The sequence below is a fragment of the Glandiceps talaboti genome, chromosome 8 (assembly GCF_964340395.1).
Source record: "Glandiceps talaboti chromosome 8, keGlaTala1.1, whole genome shotgun sequence".
NCBI lineage: Eukaryota > Metazoa > Hemichordata > Enteropneusta > Spengelidae > Glandiceps > Glandiceps talaboti.
In genome coordinates, this window is record NC_135556.1 from 25,282,615 (window position 1) to 25,306,887 (window position 24,273).

Here is a 24,273-nt window from a genome sequence, read left to right on the forward strand (position 1 = left end):
AGGTCAATTCAGGCAAAATAACGAAGGTAAAATAGCTATGAACGATTAGCCGACATCTACATCGGATTTTAATCACATTGGAATTAAATAAAACAAACGCAAGATATAACCTACATGTAATTGCCAAAATCATTATACAAATGACCCATTAAAACTAAAAGCTATGTCAACGAACCTTATAGGACGTGTTCACGTTTTTATTCTTGACGTTTTGTACACAATTATGACGGAATTGCTTTTATTATTAAGATATTGCCTACTTACTGAAAATTATTAATTATGCAAACGACCCGTTAAAACTGTAAATAATGTACACACTAAGTGTGCACTCTCAAAATATAATTTAAATACCGAACTCATTATAAGTAACGCATTAGAATTACAACTAGTACAAGCTACTAAACTTTCCCTTATTTTTGAAGTGAAACATCCGATGTGTTAATTCCCCAACCTTCAACCAGTTAGGATACGTTTAGATAGGGTACGATGATATAAAGAAGTTATTCCAAAATTCAATACACTAGTCTAGTACTAAGTCACAAACAATTGTACAATATATCTCTTCTTCAATTAAATGATGAACGTTGCCCGCCGTCTTACTGACCCTGTAAAGAAATTGCCGAGTTTCACTTCCACCATATTACACAGATAATCTTTGTATTTGGTCGCATATAATATATGAATGAATCTTTATTTCACCAAAGTTAAACAATAACGAAAGAAAAGACAAAAATGTGAATACAAAAAAAATTCTAATAAAATATATTAACGCTGGTGGGAACCATGGAAATAGGTAAGCATACCTAGCCGTGTCCATGATCCAACCTACTACTTAAATTATAATACTTGATACGAGAAATAGTGAAATACAATGTAACTACTAAAAACTACTATTTACAAAAAATGTGAAAATGAATACGAAGTGACTAGAGGGCTAATTGGAAAATGCGGATAAGTCTAAGTACAAAGGAACGTTTGTCAAGTTACAAAAAAACAACAACAACAACAAAACAAAAAAAAAACATTACTCTGTGAAAAGATGTATTTTTAGCTGTTTTTTGAATTGGTGTCTATTAGAAATAAGTTTTATTGTTGTTGGGAGTGAATTCCAGTGCTGAGTACAAGCATATTTGAAGTTGTGTTGGCTGACCGTGAGCTTTACCTTAGGGACTGGCAGGTTTCCACTGAGACATGAACGAGTTAAGTAATTGTGAGGCACGGGTTGGGGTATGTAATGGTGAAGTAATAACTAATATATAATAACTAATAAATAATGTAATAACCATCGCCAAAAGTTTTTTTCTGTCTTCGCGTATGATGACGTCATTCCATTGTTCTGAATAATTCCCATAAAGCCAAACGACCAAATCGGAAATCAAAAGTTATTAACTATATTCATGATTATCACTCTGAAATATCGTAAGAGAAAAATGGGGACAAATATGATTGTACATCGTATCACGAAGAGTAGATAAAAACTGATACCACCGGACAATACTACGATTTAGTAAATTTAAATTACTTCCTTATTAAGTGTAATAAACGTCGACGGCATTCAACTGTATACAATCATTTGTTTTTAATACAATAAATCATTGAACATGCTAACATATTAGCGGTCATCATTCATTTATTATACTCAGGCCTACGATGTCGAAACATACCAACGATTGTTTAATAGTGAGTTTCGAAAAAAAAAACTATATCGTATGACACTCTAGTTTAATCACTACAAGACAAACATCAACCTCAATACTCTGTCATCAGTAATGTCAATATTGGACCTTATTACAGCATAGACACTAGCACTGGGGAGTAAAGTCTATGGTCACAAGCACGATTAGACTGTCGACAGTCGCTCACGCCTTTTTTCCTACGTTTTATCTAAACTTTGATCCGGCGCAACACTGGTCTAATCGCAAACTGATATCGAGGGCTCGGGCCTTCGGCCCTCGACCACTCGGGCCTTCAGCCCTCGATAACGATTAGACTAGTATTGCGCCGGATCGGAGTTTAGATAATACGTAGGAAAAAAAGGCGCGAGCGACTGTCAACAGTCTAAAGCACGATATAACTTTTTGAGATGCAAACTTATGATACACAAGTTTTTTGATAGGTGAATAACAGGATAGTTTGTAGAAGGAAATACTGACTGAATATGATAGTATATATATTCCTTGATATAATGCAAATAATCACTCAACATTTACTGCTCTTATTCAGGTGCCTCTAAACGCCATGATTTATACATATCCACGAGTCAGACTTCTTGTTTGTATTTCACAACCGTCGTTGAGGGAACATACTTCGTAGTTCCTTGACAGGATAAACGACAGTAGTGCGAGTTTTCGGATATAAATCACATGCAGTCAAGTGGACTAAAAGGACAAAGGCTATACGAACTGTCAACCTTTTAAGGACATATTAGGGACTGGTCATTTGGGGAGGGGGCGCATCATAATGTATTAGAAATGAATGATATAGGAGTAAACCTTTTTTGGATTTTACAAGGGGGTGGAGGGGGGGGGGGTTAGAGCCGTTTTGTCGGCCCATTGGAAAATGTACGTGTACTGTCTGTCTTCCAAATAGTGGCAAGCTCACAAATGATTTACTTTTACAACGCCTCTGTTACTCTTATTGTTTACAGGAAGCTCATCCTTCAATGTAGGAACACCCTCTTCTTGAGGACCTCAAGAAGAGGGTGTTCCTACATTGAAGGATGAGCTTCCTGTAAACAATAAGACATCACTCCAGGAAATAGATGTATTTTCATAAACTATGGGTTCAGGAGAGTCATTTCATCATTTTACATCACCTACAATTAGTTGCATGCGATGTCAGAGAAACTAATCTAACTAACGAACTAACTAACTAATTGACTAACGAAGTAACTATTTTCCATTCACTGAGTAACCAACTGACTAACTATCTAACTAACTAACTAACTAACTTAGTGACTATCTATCTATCTATCTATCTATCTGTCTGTCTGTCTGTCTGTCTGTCTGTCTGTCTATCTATCTAGTAAGTTTAACTAATTAACAAATGAACGAACAGCGAACTAAATTCGTTGGTATGGGGCAAAATAGTGTTCCTGCAAAGAAGCCTACTAATTATCTTTCAGAATACCTTTAATTCAAGCTTCTGTTATCTATTGAATTCACGGCAGCATTACACGTATTTACAAAGATGGATGGATGGATGGATGAATGGATGGATGGGTCGATGGTGGGATACCTTGTTATTGTAGTTGTTGTTGTTGTTGTTGTTGTTGTTGTTGTTGTTGTTGTTGTTGTTGTTGCTGCTGCTGCTGCTGCTGCTGCTGCTATTGTTTTCTACATCATTTCAAAAGATATGCATGCATTTAATAATGCTGGAGAGTACAAGGTTTTCTTATGCTAACACGATCATACCACATACGTACTGAGACGTCTGATATTACACCACATTACCATGTACCAGTATTGATGGTTACTCAAATTATAAATTACTGTAAACTTCAACAGCCCCCTCCCCCTCCCCCATATTAAAAACGTTTGCGTGTTTCCAAGCATTTTCTGCTAAACTTCGTAAATTCACTGACGTGGATAGCTTTTCAATACACTGTTGATAAATTGTCCATAAATGACTGTTCATGTTATATATATATATATACTTAGACCACTCATAAAATAAAACGGCACGCAATGTTTTAAAGCAAGGCTAATCATAGCATGCAAAAATACCATTTTAACATGTCATGTTTTGTATTTTGTTACTTAAATAAGTCAATTTGACGACTATGAAACGATGCTCTTGTCACGCATATATAGTGTATATAAGGACCAGTCTCACACATTCAGATCATACAGTCTACCTTCCAAGACGCCGTTACCACCATTCTATATACTTACTTACTTGCTAGGACGATTATACTCGCCAGCTCAGGTAGGTCGTCACTTTTTTATGCACGTTAGTCTATATTCGTGAGATTTTCATAGTTCGTCTTCCTTCAATACAAGTGTGTGAATGACAACTTGGATTTGTAGATATTCACATTAAGGATAAACCACGAGATAGTCTGAGCGATGGCGAGGAGGTGGGGGTGCGCACAAAATGAGATTTAAATTTAACCTATCGGGCAGAGGCTAAGGTAGTTTACTGTCTGACTTCATATATCTCTTTGGGTTTTAGTCCAATTAGATAAAGGACAGATGTCGAAACAAAGATTCAATGCAGATGATGTTACGAATACAGACGTCCATTTATCACATGTATCTAGACTCTAAACAGAGAGTATTGATATAGCGGATAAGTCTTTAAAAAATGTGCATGGAGTATGTGTTTGACCAAGACATGTCTCACTCCAAAATCCAGTGTAGAGTAAATCAGCGATGGAGCTGGACGTCTATCTTCCCCTTCTCGCAATAATGATTTACATGTATAAATTGAATCATAGTTGTGGAGTCATGATGGTCAATTGGTTAGAGTAGACAGCTTGGACTCTGCAGGTTCGAGCATTAACTGTTTTGGATGGCTTTAGCTTTGGAACTATTTAAAATGTCAAATAGAATATCGATATTTAGGCAAAATCTTCATTTGCGTTTTTCTAAATATCTTAGATAAATTTCATCCAATTGTGATTTTTTCAAAACTTCAATGTACACAAGACCATTCATTTTTCGAAAAGATAAAAACGACATAAAGTGGCCACCGATATCACAATTGGCTTGTTGGCCACTTTATGTCTCGCATTACATACATACATACATACATACATACATACATACATACATACATTACATACATACATTTGGAAGGAAATATAGATAAACGGTTCGTAGGGTGACTGCAGTGTCCTTTTTGTTTTTATATATCACCTCTTGTTTTATTTAATTCCAGGATCAATCATGAAGACTCTGTGTGTTTTACTTGCGTTGTGTTTGGTTAAGGTTGTGGTGGCTGTAGCGAGTGCAGGTAAAAACATAGTGTATTTCTATTCTGTTCATTTTCGGCTAAAATAACTGACTATTCACTATCTATTTATTGTGTGTCACCACTGCTTATAAATAACACCTCATAACCTAAATACATGTAATACCAATGCGTTTGCTTCCTCGTGACAATCAGAAATGAGAAAGATTTATGCTCTGGGTTTATGACGTAATTAGTGACAGTAACTTGTCAAAGTATAAACACCCATGGGATCCCATGACCTATAACCCCATTTCTTCATTACAAACTCAGGCCACTAGTGGTCTCAGTTAAAATCTATATTTTGTAAGTGTGACTGTTACTGTTACGTTTAAGTTACATTGACTAACGTCCACAGATATATAAACAAATTGATAACAGCACTGCGTCAACCTAAATCAGAGGTGCCCACTGTGCTTTTGCATCAGTTATCTTGTCATCTTTACCTAATTTGTCTGCATGAAGTCTTCCCTTGGTTCACTTCATTCAAGCAAACACACCCGTGTTTTTTTCACCAGTTGTACTGTCAACATTTTCCATGCCTCTTACTGATATACTCTGATACATTATCTCTTTTTTGGGGGGGGGGGGTGAAGGTTTGAAATTACATGGTATTCATCATTATCCATTGTATTCACTTAATTTTAAGTGAAAATAGAAGTAAACAAAAACAAACATAAAAAAACTACAGTAACTGGTCTTTACAATGAAATAAGTTCTCAAAAATAGTGATTAGCCTAAATTCAGTTTCCTTTATTGCAATCTAAAATTGATAAATTGATCACGACTGGCTGCGATGCACCACGATTTTTTGTAGGCCACGTGTATTTGTTGATCATCAATGCAAATACTGAGTTTTAAAACATGCATTCATCAGATATTGCCTAAATACAAATTACTAAATAGGACATAAAGGGACACATGTCAATTTTTGTAATTTCATTCCTATGTTGATCAGTATCACAGCCTCCTTTCGATATTAGCTATCTGTTTTGGTTTGAGGAAAATAATTTTAAAATCAACAATAATGATAAAGAGTGCACAAACAAGGACAACATTTTCATTTGCGGCTTGAGTGACCAATAGTCAAAATGCATGGATTTGATCTTCTTCTAATAACAATTATAATATATATTGGTAGAAAATGTAAAACGTACAAAAATATCAAAATCTTTTCTACAAAATAATATACAATGTATCAAAATAGATAAATAAAACAACCACAACGATATCTGATAAGTAATATCTTTCATCCTTTCAAATATGTCCCTTACTGATTTCAGTATGACTTTGATCGTACACGCGTACGTTATATACTAGTAGTATGTTTCATCTTTTCAATACACAGCTAGCTTCCAGGCCTAAATTCGATCTTTAACGTGAAATCATGGATTTCTTACCTCTTCTGAAATACTTATATTTATTTATTTATATATACTTATATATATATATATTTTATCCTTTCATTGTTATTACGCTGACGCCTGAAAACAAACTGACTGACCAAATGCTTGAAACTATTCTGACCGGCGGTGCTAATGTAGCCTCTGGTTGCTGTAATATTCCGGCTCATATGTGCGAAACAGATGTGTGTTTTGCTGGATGTAATTCTCCTTTATATTGCCAGTAACGGTGAAGCAGCCCAAAAGGTCAGTGTATATCATATCATATCATATCATGTCATATATCATATTTTTTACAATATTATAATTGTTTGTATCACATCGTAACATATTGTTTCCCATCACATCACATCACATCACACCACATCACATATCACATATCATATTATATCATATATCGTGTCATATATCATATCATATCACGTCACGTCACGTTCTACCATGCCCTATCATATCGTATCGTATCGTATCGTGTCGTATATTATATCGTATCGTATCGTATCGTATCGTATCGTATCGTATCGTATCGTATCGTACCGTACCGTATCGTATCGTATCATATCATATCATTAGTAACTACTTAAACTTCTTTATGCGCTTGCGCTTTTGTGTGTATGTTATGTATATGAATGTGATTTGTTAAAGGGCCCTGCTGTGTGTTTTGTCTCTGTTATGTATAATGTTAGTCTATGGTTGAAATCTTTGAGTCAAAAACATCACGTCTCATCAGTGAAACTTCAAGCCATCATTTCTCACTGTTGTAAACATGCTAATAACAGCATTCTATTATCGTTGTATTGCAGGCGACACTTATCCATACATACTTCGGATAATACTGGAAGAAGAAAAGACATGATTACCTACTCTTTATTTATCTTACTCTCCTGTGTCGTACCTTTAGATTATATTCAATAAATATGAATTATGTAACAGCATATTGAAGAGCGAGTATATATTGGTAATTCAGTCATTGCAAGAAAGTCAGTTTGATTTCTATTGTTGAGATAATGCGTTTGATGTTTATTCTGTATATATTTTGTTTTCCATATGCATTTCTATGTATGTATGTATGTATGTATGTATGTATGTATGTATGTATGTATGTATGTATGTATGTATGTATGTATGTATGCATGCATGCATGCATGTATGTATGTATGTATGTATGTATGTATGTATGTATGTATGTATGTATGCATGTATGTATGTATGTATGTATGCATGCATGTATGTGTGTGTGTGTGTGTGTGTGTATGTATGTATGTATGTATGTATGTATGTATGTATGTATGTATGTACGTACGTACGTACGTACGTACGTACGTACGTACGTACGTACGTACGTATGTATGTATGTATGTACGTACGTACGTACGTACGTACGTACGTACGTACGTACGTATGTACGTACGTACGTACGTACGTACGTTTGTATGTATGTATGTATGTATGTATGTATGTATGTATGTATGTATGTATGTATGTATGTATGTATGTATGTATGTATGTACGTACGTACGTACGTACGTACGTACGTATGTATGTACGTACGTACGTACGTACGTACGTACGTACGTTTGTATGTATGTATGTATGTATGTATGTATGTATGTATGTATGTATGTATGTATGTATGTATGTATGTATGTATGTATGTATGTATGTATGTATGTATGTACGTATGTATGTATGTATGTATGTATGTATGTACGTATGTATGTATGTATGCATGTATGTATGTATGCATGTATGCATGTATGCATGTATGTGTGTATGCCTCCAAAATCGAAGACAATAGGAACAGCTAATTTGCCTTCAATATCACATCACAATACTGTGTGTATGCATACATACATACATATATACATACACACATAATCATACATACATACATACATATATACATACACACATAATCATACATACATACATACATACATACATATATACACACATAATCATATATACATACATCCATAAACATGCATACAAATCAGGATTTCTAAGACACTACTGAGCTTTGATATTGTGCTAAAAACATGTACCTAACAAGGAATCACTTTGATTTGGACAATTTCAAAATAATTGCCTCCAAAATCAAAGCTAATTTGCCTTCAATATCACAATACTGTAACATAAACACATGTATACACAAAGAAAAAAGATGTGTTTTCTGTATTCATTTATTAACTCACTCAAAATGTCATATTTTACACATTTTGTCTACAAGTATATCTGTACTTGTATCAACATGTTTAAACTCATATCTGATATCAAGTCATAGTTCTATGAATTACGTACATCTTGCCTTTTGTGTCAGAAATCATGTCCTATGCTGGTCTCCATAAATAGGGTGAAATATTGTTAAATTCTTCATTAACTGACACTGTAAAAATTTCACTTGGCAAAAACTTCTTACCATTAGATTTTACCAAAGATAACACAAAATGTTCCTGTTAAACAAGACTTCATAGATGATATATCTCCAACAGGAGATATATGACTCCTTGCCTCGTCTTCACATACTAATTTTGGCACAGGAGATCCTGACTGAATCGGTTATTTTGTTTACAACAAAAAATATTACAACTAAGAAATACTAGTACATAACCAAAAGTGTTCCTAAGCTTGGTAGATCAAATGATTTACAAAAGTTATATGACACAAACAGTTCAAAGTTTTTAGCATCGTGCTTTCAATCTGGCTTGGTTGACGATCCTCATCAGAATGACAAATACCATAGTTACCGCTGACCACTTGGTGGCGGTATAATCAGCCAATTTCCTGAGGAAGCTCAGGGAGGTTTATAAACATCAGATGCTACAATCCTAAAATCAACAGACACAGGGGCATCAAACTACTTAACATCTGCAATCGGATGATCATACCGCCACCTAGTGGTCAACTGTAACTATGGAATTTGTCATTCTGATGAGGATTATCAACCAAGATGTCATACCGCCACCTAGTGGTCAACTATAACTATGGAATTTGTCATTCTTTGACCAAGACAGATGGAAAGCTCAGCTCAATCCTAAAAAACTTTGAACTTCTTGAGTGTTATAACCTTTGTAAATCACAAGAAATACATACTATATCAAAGCAGACTAAGATACCATGTACAATAACAAAACATACGTATAAATTAGAATACCAATATGAATGGTTCTATGCAATGATTATAGAAATACATTTGTAAATTCTTATGTACAAAACCATTAGAAATGGTTGGCTTCATAAACCTCAAAACTTGAAAGGGTTGAAAGATTATCACCATGATTGGCATTTTCAAGTCTGTTTACAGATGAGCACAATCTTGGCAACATGAAACTACTCCTGTACAACTGTCTTGATAGCACTCATATCCATGATTTGTATAAATATATAACGTGAAATGTGGCTAACCCCCCTCCCCCCCCCCTTAACTGGCCGATTCACTACAATGTTGTCATACCACTGTAATAGAGTTTCAATGCATTGCAATTTCTAAGATATTGTGTACAAACAGCACATTTTAAAGATGGAAATAGCAGCCATTTTGTGATAATGCTATAAAACACAGCCATGAACATCTAACTCCTTTAGTAGAACTGTATATCACATTTGTGTCAAGTTTGATCAAATCAGCCTTTGTATATACAAGATATGGTTGTGTATAGACTGATGGATATACAGACAGACAGACACACAGACAGATGAAACCTATTGCAATAGCACCCCCTTGGGCAGTACAAACCGGGGAAGGGGGTTATAAATATAATGATGATGAAAATATGGAATATAAAAATTCTCAAATCATGTCATCATCTTCAACAGCAATAAAGTCATCATCATCATCTTCAAGTCCATCTTCTATTGTCTCAGGGGGATTTGCTTGATTCTGTTGCATTCTACTCATCATGTTTGCTTTCTCTTCGTCCTCTGAATCTGAAATAACCCTTTCAAGAAAACCAGTTGATTCAACAGCTGGCGCTCCATCGAAACTGTAACCGCTCTCATTAGCACTAAAACTAAACCGAGTTTCATCATTTTCAGGGAAGCTCATCCTACTATCATCATTACCCATTGAGAAGAATGAACCATCTTCATCACTTTGTTGTTTCAGAAATCTTGCTTCATCATCCTCATCACTTTCATCTTCACTATTTTCTGGAGTGAGTTGTAAATCCCTGAATAGTACACTGTTTTCTTCATTCTCATCTAACTCACCCTGTAATTCAGTTAGAATACCATTTTAAAAATATACCTGTACATCTGTACTGACATGTCAAATTCAATGGTTCAATCATTAGAAGGGTTAGACTTCAGTTATACTCAACACCAATCTCATGACAAGTTATGGCTCAGCTAACATATTGTACCTGGTCTGGCACCTCTACTAAGAATGGTACACAACAAAAATGTCAAAATATTGCTAAATTTTAAAGATTTTAGTTGTTACTTCACATTTAATCATACAATAATTGTGGTAGAAATCAATAAACATTCTTACCTCTCTGAGATCATCCAAGTTATCATCATAACTTTCAACATCAACATATTCACCATCACCATCCTTGCCTCTCCCGTTCAAACTACTTGTGTCATCAAACACTGTCAATATACAAACAATATGACCATTTCAAAGACATGATACTTTTAGATTATGTTAAAGCCAAGATTATCCTTACAGAAGACTTTTGCACAGTGTAGTTACAGAAGACTTTTGCACAGTGTAGTTACAGAAGACTTTTGCACAGTGTAGTTACAGAAGACTTTTGCACAGTGTAGTTACAGAAGACTTTTGCACAGTGTAGTTACAGAAGACTTTTGCACAGTGTAGTTACAGAAGACTTTTGCACAGTGTAGTTACAGAAGACTTTTGCACAGTGTAGTTACAGAAGACTTTTGCACAGTGTAGTTACAGAAGACTTTTGCACAGTGTAGTTATAGAAGACTTTTGCACAGTGTAGTTACAGAAGACTTTTGCACAGTGTAGTTTAACAGAAGACTTTTGCACAGTGTAGTTTAACAGAAGACTTTTGCACAGTGTAGTTACAGAAGACTTTTGCACAATGTGTGTAGTTACAGAAGACATTCGCACAGTGTAGTTATAGAAGACTTTTGCACAGTGTAGTTATAGAAGACTTTTGCACAGTGTAGTTATAGAAGACTTTTGCACAGTGTAGTTACAGAAGACTTTTGCACAGTGTAGTTACAGAAGACTTTTGCACAGTGTAGTTACAGAAGACTTTTGCACAGTGTAGTTATAGAAGACTTTTGCACAGTGTAGTTAAGCATCAAATATATCAAAGGGTAAAGATTCAATCCCAGGTTCTCATATAAGTGTTATCTTATCAGTGAAACCATATGGATCATATAGGGTAATTCTTTTGTTCTGGACCAACTTTTTCTATATCTTTACCAACCAGTTTATTTCACTACCCAAATTTCAATCCTAACCCAACCTTAGCCTTTATATGATGTATAGAGGAAATTGTAGTAACAGTAAAAAAACTGTCTTGATTTATGGTAAGGTAGTAGATAATTCTGAATGTGTTCATAATTGAAATGAACAGTTTCAATGGTAGCCACAGCCCCCCCCCACCCCCCCCCCCACCCCCCCCCCACCTTACCCATGAAAGTACAGTGACCTTTTACATAGTCTCAGATTAGTCTCTAAGAATTCAGCAAAAGACACTTATATTTCTCCATTACATAGCTTCAGGTAGTAACAACCATTCAAACAAAACTAAGACCCATTCATTCATTCATACCTGCTAAATCTTCACCATCTAGTAAACCTTGAGGTGTACTTGGTGCTATTGATATGCTATCAGTTTCTACAGCATCCAAGGCAGCTTCACGTGTTGCTGAAATGTCTTTCTCTAACTGTGCTAAATGTTCTTCATTCGCTGATAATTCCAGCTTGCAGATTTCAACAATCTTTTTAGACGTCTCTGTATACACACTTTCAGCTCCTGCAAAAAATAAACACAAGATAAACTTGACAAAAAGAAAAGGTAGGGAGGCTGACAAAATACAGGGTTTGTCGGGTCATATTGAAGTAAGCCCCTGTTACACTTACAGTAATTGTAGACTAAAGGATGGAGTTCACAAACAAATATATATAGCCGTATACTTACCATTGTATTTTTTACTGTTAGCATACAACAACTCAACATGTTCAAGGAATTCTTCTCTGTTATGATAGTAATGGTGGGCTGTATTGTGTCGAATAGTTTCCAAATCCATTGGTGCTTTGATGACTTTGTAGTAATCTTTTACAAACTTGGCATTGACTGGTTGATGGAAAGGCCATGACTACAGGATAACACAAAACAGATGTAAAGTCAACAACACATGCATCATAAGAAGATACTTGAATGAGCTATGTTATAGTCAAACTTTGATTTCACATAATATGTTACATGATTAGAAAAATGTATGTTATACTAGAGTATATTACAAATAAGATTGGTATGTAAAAGAACACATATATATGTTTTAGTTACCTCTGGCACTTCTTTCATTTTACCTACAATGTTATCCAGAATAAATGAGAAGGCTACTTGATCATCATCATCCAGTAAAGGGTTGATTGCCTTTTCAATTCGTGTAAATCTGTCCTCTTTCTGTAATCAAATGAAGACACTGCTAAATGAATGACTTGATGTAGAAAACACTGCTACATGAATGACTTGATGTAGAAAACACTGCTACATGAATGACTTGATGTAGAAAACACCGCTACATGCATGACTTGATGTAACATAAACTGCTACATGCATGACTTGATGTAACATAAACTGCTACATGCATGACTTGATGTAGAAAACACTGCTACATGAATGACTTGATGTACAGTAGCAAACACGGCTACATGAATGACTTGATGTAGAAAACACTGATATATGAATGACTTGATACAGAAAACACTGTTACAAGTATGGCGACCCCTCAAACTATACAATCTGTTGTCTTTCTGCTAACTGGAGTAACAACTTGAGTATGGTTTGATATCATGATGAATGGAGATCCTGGGCATAGAAATGACATGGAGAATGTTTGCATCCTTGCTAGGCAAACCGACTGGTTTGTCAGGGGGAATCAAAAAACATTATGTACATCAGAGCATTACAAACATCTCTAAACAGAGACAGAGGCCAGCACACGTTACCAACTCTCTGGGACAATACCATCTCTAAACAGAGATAGAGGACAGCACATGTTACCAACACTCTGGGACAATATTTTGAAGTCACTCATGACTAAACAATGTGACTTCACATCCACAAAGAAGATCCGAGGACTCAGGCTGTAAGCAAGGACTACCCAGGCATTTTGGTACAAAAATTTATTTTTAACTGGACTATGGCATAAAATGAAAATGAATGACATTACCTCCATTATTTTTTGTTTACACAATTCACACATATTTTGTGCTGCAACTGTCAAGGCACTCTTAGCACCATTATAGATTGTACTGTTAACAACAATCTGTTTTGTATCTTCAAAAAATATTTCTGTCGAAGTATATTTTTTCCTGCGCACATTCTGAAAAAGCAAAAGAAAGTCAATAAAGAAAAAGAAATTATTTTGACTATTCATGTAGCTAACCAGTCTTCTCAAATGAGAATTTTAAATTCTGTCAGTTGACTTACACCAAGGGGTTGTCTCACAACAGTTGAATGTATAAAAGGGTGGATGACGCCTGTGTCCATGTTGCCTGGCTCCATATGAATTGAGAAAGGTTTTTTTCAGATGTTTCCAAATTTTAATGACTGATGGACTAGAAGTTCTAGGAAAGTATGATTCTTCTTGAAAGTAGTCGTTGGGGTATAAAATAATGACTGGTGTATACTTAGAGAGTTGACATTATTAAAGGGGTATAGGCTGAGTTTAGACGGTTTTTGGACGCAATCTTTGTTGCCTACAAAGTTTGCATATTGTACTCCACTTACTGAAGCACACTCATTCGTTACTTGATACTGGTATAACTCAATCCTGGCATTTAGATATAATATATGAACGATTTGATGACATAATTGTTGGTACGTATCACCAAATCTGAGGAAATCCCTGTCATTACATGATCAACGCATGAGTTGGATGGTTGGCAAAAAATTGACATTAATCGTTGTAAACACTATACTTGATTAGTTTAGCCATGGTTTTATGTAAAGTATTTTGTATTACTAACCACAGTAAAAACTGTCTAAACTCAGTCTGTGCTCCTTTAATATTTTTAGACTTTATTTAAACCCGAGACTTTTAAGCCAAACGTTCATTTCATACAGTGTGAAAATATACAAAGATATACATTAAAAATACATAGATGTAACTATACAAACACACAAAACAATGAAGTGAAACAAATAGATTCAAAATTTGGAAAAAAACAGAAGGACAAAAAAACAACTATATAACTAACTGTTTTCTAAAAGATTAAATTTACATAATTTACATTTAAAAGACTGCAGAGTAATGCAGGTTTTAACATCAACATTTAAATCATTCCATATTTTGACAGCGTTGTATATAAACTCCTCTCATACCTCTCTCATTGTCTGTAAATCCATAGGTTTCTTGACTATCTTGTAGTAATCAGGAACTTGACGCGGATTAACAGGTCCATGAAAAGGATAAGTCTGCAAAGAAAGAAACACAAATCATTAATATAGAGAATGATATCACAGTGATATAAGTCATTGGTAGACTTATCACATCTCCAATGACAGTCACAGGTAAGCATTCATTTGCCAAATTTCACTATATGTTAGTCGGTCTTTTTTACACTTGTCCCATTATGTGTGCTCTTATTTTCTTTACTTTATTGCAATTTTTAAACTTCAGTCTGTACAACACGCTGAGACGCACGTGTAGCGCGTTTTCTTACAAGAAATAAAATAATAATAATAATAATATGTAAGGAGTTCCTTTGAACGATGACTGAGAAAAGCTGAAATAAACATGGACGTGGGTTCATGTTGGCAAACTTATCAAATCTCTGTTGATAGCTAAGTATTCACTTGACTAATTTCAAATATATGTAGGGAGTTCCTTTGAATGATGACCAAGAACAGCTGAAATCAACATGGAGGGAATACTTATGTATCCACATAGACATCACTATTGGCTTAAATACAGGCTTCAAGTTATGTTATCAGACCTTGCATGAAATATCAGATAGCTAAAAATTAAGGTATAATAACTTTAAGTTTACTTGATGTACTTTCTCTAACATATTGTCCTATATTTTCATTTGTTTTTGATATTTCTCTATATTTCATTTCAAATTTGTTTTGGAGCTTATAAATTGAAATAGTTCCTTTTGGTATTTCCAACAAACAAATAATTACTTACATTTTCCATATCTCTAATAATATTCCCAACAAACAAATAATTACTTACATTCTCCATATCTCTCATAATGTTCAGAATTTCTTCCAGTAAACTTGACAAAGTTACCAGTGGATCAGTACGACGTCGATTGGCTGACTTCCTAGGTTTCTGTAAAAAAACATAATAAAACAAACCTTCACTGTAAGCACTGCCTCAACATGCTGTACGCTATGACAAATATTACAGTTTAACAGGTTATTCAACTTTCATAGTTTAGTTCTTAACACTTGAAACATTGCATCTATACTGCATACCTTTCATAGTTTGGATGAAATGGGTTGAATATGAAAATTATTTAAAGTTTCTCATCAGTTTCATATACGGCAAATATATTATACTTCATCAATAACATAAACTGAAAAATGATAGATTTTATTTATCAGAGCTGTGTATAATAATTTATAAATTGCATTGATAGAACGTAGTATAGTACAAATGAAATTCAATTTTCTTTAGTTTAGTACACTCATACACCATAAACAAAAACGTTAAAACTACAAGTACACTTTGTGTCTGACCTTTGACCTTATCCTTACCTTCAAGTAATCACAATGTACAACTGTACCAGCTCTCCTTCTCTTCTTAGATTGTACCGATTCTTTAGGAAACTTCAACACCAATGATTTCCGTTTTAAATACTCAGCACTGTATAGAACAATACATTTACATTTAGCAGAAATACACGTTATGACATCCCAAAATAAAAATCCTTAGAAGCAAAATGTTACTATGGCTTAAAAAGGATCCTGTAATACGCTGGCAATAGGCATATATGGTAATGTCTACTAATAACAATGATGTTAATTGATCCAATTACAGGAGATATTGGACATCAACTACCGTAACAGTGTATCTGTAACTTACTGGTCAATAACAGACTTTGCTAATGTTATCTTGGTACCATCGGTTTTCACCAAATCATCATCATCGCGGAGTGTCTTCTCCACTAACTCTTCCTGTTCTTCTGTCATGGCAACTTGGATTGGATTGGACGGCGTACTCTTCTGATACAATGGACATTCTTTATTGGTCCTCATATGACCAATTGCACCACAGGCACCACACTTGAGCTGACAATACAAACATCAAAATAAGGTTATGTCAATTTACTAGAGGTTTCTACTATTATAACCATACAGCTAAATAAGTTCCCTGTGACCATGAATTGGTGCATGCACATATATTTATTATCTCATTTTTTCATCATTTAGTTTGACTTGTTTCTCTTTATACTCAAATGTGTGTAACCTTCATTTCTTCATCTTCTTCAAAGTCATGTGGATCCTCAACAGTTTGAGTACTATCCCATAATGATATGCATACATGCACAGAGGTCACAGAGAATGAAAACCAAGCCCAGTTCTCACCAGTTGATTTAAATGCATTTATTGGATTGGGACTGGGTTTTGTTGGCAGGGAGATTGTTCCAGATATGTCCTGGTTGGAAAGGTTGAGTTAAGGTGTACACCTATTCTTGCACATAGCAGAAGTAGCATATCACGATGGCCTCTTGTTACTCGATTGAGTCTTTGTTGTTGGTTTGTTTTGTTTGGTATATATGTTATTTTTGTGATGTGTATTTTATCTTCCAGACAGTTTTACTGTAGTTTTTTATTTATAATTTACATCTCGGATGTATTAGCACGTCTGTGCTACTTTTTAAACCGAGTATAAATAAAATAATAAATAAATAAATTAAAATGGCTACTTTACCAGTGTACAACACGTACCAAGCATAGTAACATAAGATAATTCTCGCTATCTGCAATACAATTCTATGCATCGCTAAGGAGTCAAATGGAACGCAGTCTCGCGACCGCGCTTGCATTTGTCGACACCTACACTTCCGGTCGCCTATGTCAATACACATGAATGTTTCTTTCAAACAGTTTAATTGTAACAAATAAGATAAACACAAGTTTTAAGCTCATATAATTATGGAGGTGGGAAATTTAAATATGTACAGTATCTTTCCAGGGCAAAATTACAAGAGATGTCTACAACTGAAAATGGGAAAGAAACATTCATGTGTATTAGCATAGCCGACCGGAAGTGTAGTTGTCGACATTAGAACGCGTTGTCGCACGACTTCGTTCCATTTGACTCCACAGTGATGTGTAGAATTGTATTGCAGGTAGCAAGAATTACATATTTACTAAATCTATAAATACGTACCAAGCATAGTATAAAGATAGTTACATATTTACTAAATATATTATAAAGATAGTTCCATATTTACTAAATCTATAAATACCTTCAAATCTGGTTTGAATTTCTTTTTCTTTGGTGGTTTAGGAGGTTCATTCTTTTCTTTTTCTTGATTTCTCTTAATCCTTCTCAGTTGTTCCTGTATTCTCCTTCTTTCTTTCTTCATTTCTTCTCTGTGTTGTTCATCTTGTAAAGCAAATTGACGTCTGTGTACAAATGAAAACATAAAATACTACTCTGTGTGGTTTATCTTGTAAAGTAAATCGACGTCTCTTGGCAACTTGAGAGTAGTAAATAATATAAAACAGCTTAAATCTTGCACTATTTTTTCCACCATGGCAAACTTTTTCAAGAAGTTTGATTTATTGATTTTATTCCACACTCTGGTATAAGCATATATGCACAAGACAATCCTCAAAAATGGATATTTTCAAGAGCAAACTGAAGATACATCTGTATAATGAGGATTGTGTGTGAATTGAACCTTTCAATGACATTGAACAGAACATTGTTTGGGAGATAGGGAGGGAAAGAAAGATAGAAAGAACAAGCTAGTGAGAGACAGACAGACAGACAGATAGACAGACAGACAGACTGACTGACAGAGAGTGAGCTTCAGTGTCTGTGATTATACACTTACATAAAATTTCCATCTTTAGTTTGTCTGATCCTGACATAGGTATCAATAACTTCTGGTTTTCTGACAGTTTCTATTCGCTGATATTCTTTGCCCTCATCATCACGGAAAGTTCTGTAAATCTTCAAACGTCGTCCAGTCTACAACAAGAACATATTATACTTCAATCTTTCATGTTTGCTACCCTCTGTTCACTATGTTTACATGTAAACTTCACGATATGTATACAATGACTATGAAATAAAAAAGTTGTAACGAAGACACACCCCATCCCTCCCCCCCCCCCTTCCAACTACTTATCTACATGTTCTATTTTCATTTATCATAATTTCATTTTCTGACCCGATACTTTTGCCACCTAGGTAATTGCTTGAATTACTTCTAATATACCATGAATGATATTCCTCACATTCTTGAATGATAAACCTTTGACTACTTACTTGAATTGTTCTGTGTATAATGGATAACATTCATTGTTTTTGAACATTTGACCCTTGACCCCTACACTAGCGCTATTGACCCTTCACCCCTTGATTTCACACATTGCTTAGAATACTTACAAATGAGGATCCAAAACTGACAACTGAGTTAGCATCATCATCTTTGTTATCCTTATTAGAGTAACTAGATCCTGGTATTGGTGTACCAGTACGAGATTTACTGTCTTTGCTATCCTTACTATCTTCACCCATCAACATTCTCTGTAATTCCTTCCTTTCTTGCTCTTCTTTCTCATGAGACAACTAAATGGAATGAAAATAAATAACAATAATACAGTTAGTTTTCATATAATACTTTCCCACACTGCTCAAAGTGATTTACAATAATTACTCCTGGCATGGATCTATAGTGGCACAACAGCCCTTTCTTTACTCTTTCTCAACTCCCTAGGGAGCACACAATCCATTGCAGCCTCTGTAAGTGCATAGGATTAAAGCATTCACATTGTAACCTCTATCCTATCAGGTCCCCAATTATACAGCTTGGATGACTTTGACACAATTGTGGTTCAAATCTTACCAACCACTCAGAAACAAACAGCAGCATGGAAGCTCGGATCTGTAACCTGCAGATTCCAGACTGGCATCTCTATCCATTCAAACATCATGATCCCCATGTATTATTAGTTTAGCTAAGTTTAGTTTAGTTTAGTTTAGTTTAGTTTAGTTTAGTTTAGTTTACCTGGGAACTTGTCTTCTTGTTAGATAGCATACTTTCTATGTTCTTCTCCATTTCATCCAAGTCACTGTCATCACCTGAACTACTTTCTTCATCAGTAGATAACACTTCATCTGAAGCTAGCACTCTGAAATATAAAAATATCAAATAATGTATTACTTGATGAAAACTGTTGCTTTAATAAAATATGAAAGTATGAATACATTACCTGTACTTTTCTACTATGTATGTGAAATTCTAATTTCCACTGAACAATTATATGCAAATGAGCTGGGGATATGGATTGGTTCGAAAAGCTGTGTGTCAAGTTGCAAACTGTAACAATTTATACAAACTGTAACAATTTATACAAACTGTAACAACTTATACACACAAGATTCCAGAAACTTATTGTGATGGGACATGGAACTAAGCTACAGAAGTATATATAAAATGCAGATAAGAACTCACTTATTTTGTAGATCAAATATCCTCTGACATTCTTCTTTGTATCTCTCCTGGTGTTCAGCTATACTAAATCTATTACCACGTGCAAATTTACTTGTTGTTCCTTCACCTTGTTTGGCCTGCTCTGTTGACATGGTTCTAACAACATCAATCACTTCCCAACGGGATAACTTCTTGATCTGTACAGAACAGAAACAAGATAATGTGATTCTAAACTAGCAGATAACTTCTGTACAGAACAAAGACAAGATAATGTCATTCTAAACTACCAGATAACTTCTGTACAGAACAGAGACAAGATAATGTCATTCTAAACTACCAGATAACTTCTGTACAGAACAAAGACAAGATAATGTCATTCTAAACTACCAGATAACTTCTGTACAGAACAGAAACAAGATAATGTCATTCTAAACTACCAGATAACTTCTGTACAGAACAGAAACAAGATAATGTCATTCTAAACTACCAGATAACTTCTGTACAGAACAAAGACAAGATAATGTCATTCTAAACTACCAGATAACTTCTGTACAGAACAGAGACAAGATAATGTCATTCTAAACTAGTGGAGAACAGAGACAACATGATGCCATTCCAAAACTAGCTGAAAATGTCTTGATCAACACACTACTGAAATCACCCATCAATTCATTACCACACTTAACTCATGTTGACTTTTAATTGACAGTGTCTGGAATTTTTGGCTTCTTTCATCAATATAACCTTTCCTTTCACTTGTTCATGTTACCTAGACTGTCTCTTGTGTTTTTGTCGTATTTAACTTTGTCTTTTGTATGTGTTTTATGGGGTTTTTTTATGAGCATGTTCTTGAAGTAAATAAATAAATAAAAAATAAATAAAGCTAAGTAAGTACAGACAGGTATAATACGTGTGTTTACAGTCTGAAGTTATAATACAGTATCATGATATCAATTATTACTATATCCCTTCTCAGGAGTGCATACGGCACTAGAAGTTAGTTACAAGGTAGTTAATTTCAAAGCGTAATCCATACCTCATGTTCCGGTACTCCAAACTTCCTCAGGAGTGCTTTAGCATCTTTAAGTGAAAGTCTTCTTAAATCTGCATCAGTACCAGTGACGGTTCTTTTCACAGTTTGAGGTGAATTTGTATCATCCTACAGCAAGACATTAATTTTAATTTCAATGATTACTGCACTTACATTTACTCTGACTCTATTTTCTGACCATCATCACTTTGACTGACATAAACTGCTCTGCATTGCTTTGTTTTCATCATTTTATCTGACCTACAGAGGTCAAAGATCATATTTCATTTTAAAGACATAAACAGTGTGTACATTTTATTATGTATTTATTGTATCTTTATTTTAATATGTGTTTAATGTATGGATCCATGTCACTGTAATTTCTCTATGTGAGATAATAAACTTTTCTTGTATCTTGTATCTTGTAACAACATCTCATCAAAATCATATATTCTTACTAATCAAATAGACACTTTATTAATATAAAACACAGAAAGGACTGTATAAAAGTACAGTAGAAAATACACATGATAGGATAAATATTGGTCAATACACAACATGCAACTAGGATTTGATATGATATACTTTAATACACAAACAATCATGCTTGTGACTTTTCAAAAAGCTTTCTACTTTAAAATGTGTTAAGTTTGGAACAAAAAGTGTGATGTAATTACCTTTTGTTGTTGTGGTTTATTTGGTATCTTGATATAGGAGAAGCCTTCACCACATCCAGTAGGATCAGCTATAGGATCAGTGACAGCCAATAAACATTTACCTTTCATTGCTGATATAAATGCTCTAGTGGTATTCCATGGTGCTGCACGGACCTTCCCAAAAAAATGTCATGGTTTTTTGACTCAGTATATAAATCTTACTTGCAAATACCACAATATTATATAGAATTGTCTAATTCACACACAACCTAGGGTCACTTGCTATGGGAATCTAGAGGTTGACATGGGATATTCAAATTTTGTTGGAGTGGAAATTTAATTGGGTGATCTACAAAAGATTCTTCCCCAAAGTCAACATTGGCATCATGCAGTTAAACCTAATTCAACATAATAGTCAGAACTTAATGTATATTGTCAGTTCTCCTGTGTGATAGGATAAATATTTTGTTCAACTTGTATAAAATTCCCCTCCTGAAGCTCCTTCTTATGGCTGAACTTTTAATATTTGTTTACAAGTAAACTAATAGGTACATTAACAATCATTTTTGAAAAACTAGAAAGCTGCCTTTTTTATTGTTTTGTTGGTAATCAAGAAAACTGAGAAGAACTAAGAACAATGAAATTAGAAATTAATAAATATACATGTATCATAGAAAAGAAATTGTTAGTTGGCTTATTTCTCTCTCTAACCAGTAAATACTGTTTTGTCACTACTCGTCTTTCAACTCTCCCTTAGGTCAATTATATTTTTCTTGGCTGAATGAGGAAAATATTGGGGAATGAAATCTAAATATCAGTTCAAAGTACAGATAGTCTACACTATTTATGATATGAGGCTGAAAGATCTCAGAACTATGGCAGTAAACTGAACTATTTGGTGTGTCAGCAGGCTTCTTGAGGAGGGGCAACCATGATCACAAATAGTCAATGGTGACTGACTGACTAATAGTTGGAATTGGAATTGAAAATAAAAACACAACTTTAATACTTCATCATCAATTGATTGATAGTTGGAATTGATAGTGAAAACACAACTTACTTCATCATCAATCTTAACATCATTATCTTCATTATCATCATCAGGAGCAAATAATGATTTCTCACCATAACCAGCATCCTATACAGTAACAGAATAAAACCATTGACATTGACATTGACATTACAGAAACTTGGTTGCAATGACACTAATTTAAAAAATATAAGAAACACTACTCTGGAGGTGACTTTGATAAGGAATTCCTGTTATCCTTATGATTTTAAATCATATCAAACATATCTTGAAAATCACAAGTCTGGGTCGATGACACAGAATGACTCATGTACTATATAGTAATATCTTTGGGACAAGTAGGACCATCCTTCATGTGATTTGTGATATTAGTTTCAACTTCTATGTATATGTCCAGTATTATAGATGAGAGATGAGAGAAATCAGTCATTCAAATATTACACAAATAAGGTAATATAAAAGAAAAAATTGATTTTAACATTTAACCCATTCAGGACTAGAAACTTTCCCGCCAAAATTTTTGAACAAAAATTTTGTTTCTCTGTAATCTTTGGAAAAAAATCTACTTTATTTTAGACCAGAATTCAAGAAATATTACTTCCCAATGAAGTAATATTCTTAAATTTTAGAAAATGTTCTTACAATCAAGTTTCTATTTATTCAAATGTCGTCTCTAGGAATGAAAGGGTTAAACACAGACAATGAAGACAAAATCTAATACAAGCAGAGAGATCATATCTGATATTATAGGAGAGACCCCCTTTAGACCGAGTCTCTACATGCTATTTAAAGTATTTGTGTGACAAAGATGGCCAACATTCATCACAGATATTCAAATTAATAATCAACCTATCAGATTCAACCTAGTCAATGGGACTTTGGTACATAAACCATTTACCTGAAGTCTTTGTTCTGCTGCTAACATACTACCATAACCACAGCACTGTTCTGGAGAAACCATTGCACGGATTTCTTCTTCAGTGGGTAACCTAAAGTCAGGCTTTAAAACCCACCAGTTTGAGTCCATACCTACAATCAATCATTTTAATTAACTGTTTACTGTATTGAATTAATTGAGTCTACATTGTTATGTAGAAGTAGTAAACCTATCTCACATGAATATTTGCATGAATGATTGCGTTGTTCTCTGTGGTCATACTTTTATAAGCATAGCTAATAGAATTGCAGTAGAAAACACCACAAGCACAAGTGCAAATAGCTCTGAGTACCCACACTGGAACTTTGTGTAATGAAGTTATGTTATTATTACAGAGTTTATTCAACCAGTCAATTTTATAAAAAGTACAACTCGTTGAACTGTGCATTGACATAATTTTTTATGCCTATGGAATACTTGGTGCAAG

General features: G+C 34.3%; 1 protein-coding gene and 1 long non-coding RNA gene across 2 annotated transcripts in view; one reads left to right on the forward strand and one right to left on the reverse strand.

Moving 5' to 3' along the window:
* The first annotated feature begins 3,863 nt into the window (after window positions 1-3,863).
* Window positions 3,864-7,251, forward strand: LOC144438490 (uncharacterized). Its single transcript, XR_013481066.1, has 4 exons — window positions 3,864-3,927; window positions 4,882-4,956; window positions 6,498-6,602; window positions 7,160-7,251. It is a non-coding gene; the product is annotated as an uncharacterized LOC144438490 (long non-coding RNA).
* Window positions 7,252-8,529: 1,278 nt separating this feature from the next.
* The window catches only part of LOC144438925 (transcription initiation factor TFIID subunit 1-like), a 32,594-nt gene continuing 16,850 nt past the window's right edge, over window positions 8,530-24,273 (reverse strand). The window contains exons 17-35 of the mRNA XM_078128152.1: window positions 23,808-23,938; window positions 22,940-23,017; window positions 21,901-22,053; window positions 21,230-21,352; window positions 20,215-20,390; window positions 19,768-19,891; window positions 19,146-19,328; window positions 18,589-18,725; window positions 17,995-18,154; window positions 16,605-16,810; window positions 16,277-16,385; window positions 15,750-15,848; window positions 14,894-14,986; window positions 13,740-13,892; window positions 12,851-12,970; window positions 12,482-12,659; window positions 12,113-12,316; window positions 10,849-10,949; window positions 8,530-10,566 (exon numbers count right to left, since the gene is read on the reverse strand). Of these exons, the coding sequence (XP_077984278.1) occupies window positions 10,147-10,566; window positions 10,849-10,949; window positions 12,113-12,316; window positions 12,482-12,659; window positions 12,851-12,970; window positions 13,740-13,892; window positions 14,894-14,986; window positions 15,750-15,848; window positions 16,277-16,385; window positions 16,605-16,810; window positions 17,995-18,154; window positions 18,589-18,725; window positions 19,146-19,328; window positions 19,768-19,891; window positions 20,215-20,390; window positions 21,230-21,352; window positions 21,901-22,053; window positions 22,940-23,017; window positions 23,808-23,938 (2,948 nt within the window). The 3' untranslated portion in view covers window positions 8,530-10,146. The remainder of the gene's footprint in view (window positions 10,567-10,848; window positions 10,950-12,112; window positions 12,317-12,481; window positions 12,660-12,850; window positions 12,971-13,739; window positions 13,893-14,893; window positions 14,987-15,749; window positions 15,849-16,276; window positions 16,386-16,604; window positions 16,811-17,994; window positions 18,155-18,588; window positions 18,726-19,145; window positions 19,329-19,767; window positions 19,892-20,214; window positions 20,391-21,229; window positions 21,353-21,900; window positions 22,054-22,939; window positions 23,018-23,807; window positions 23,939-24,273) is intronic.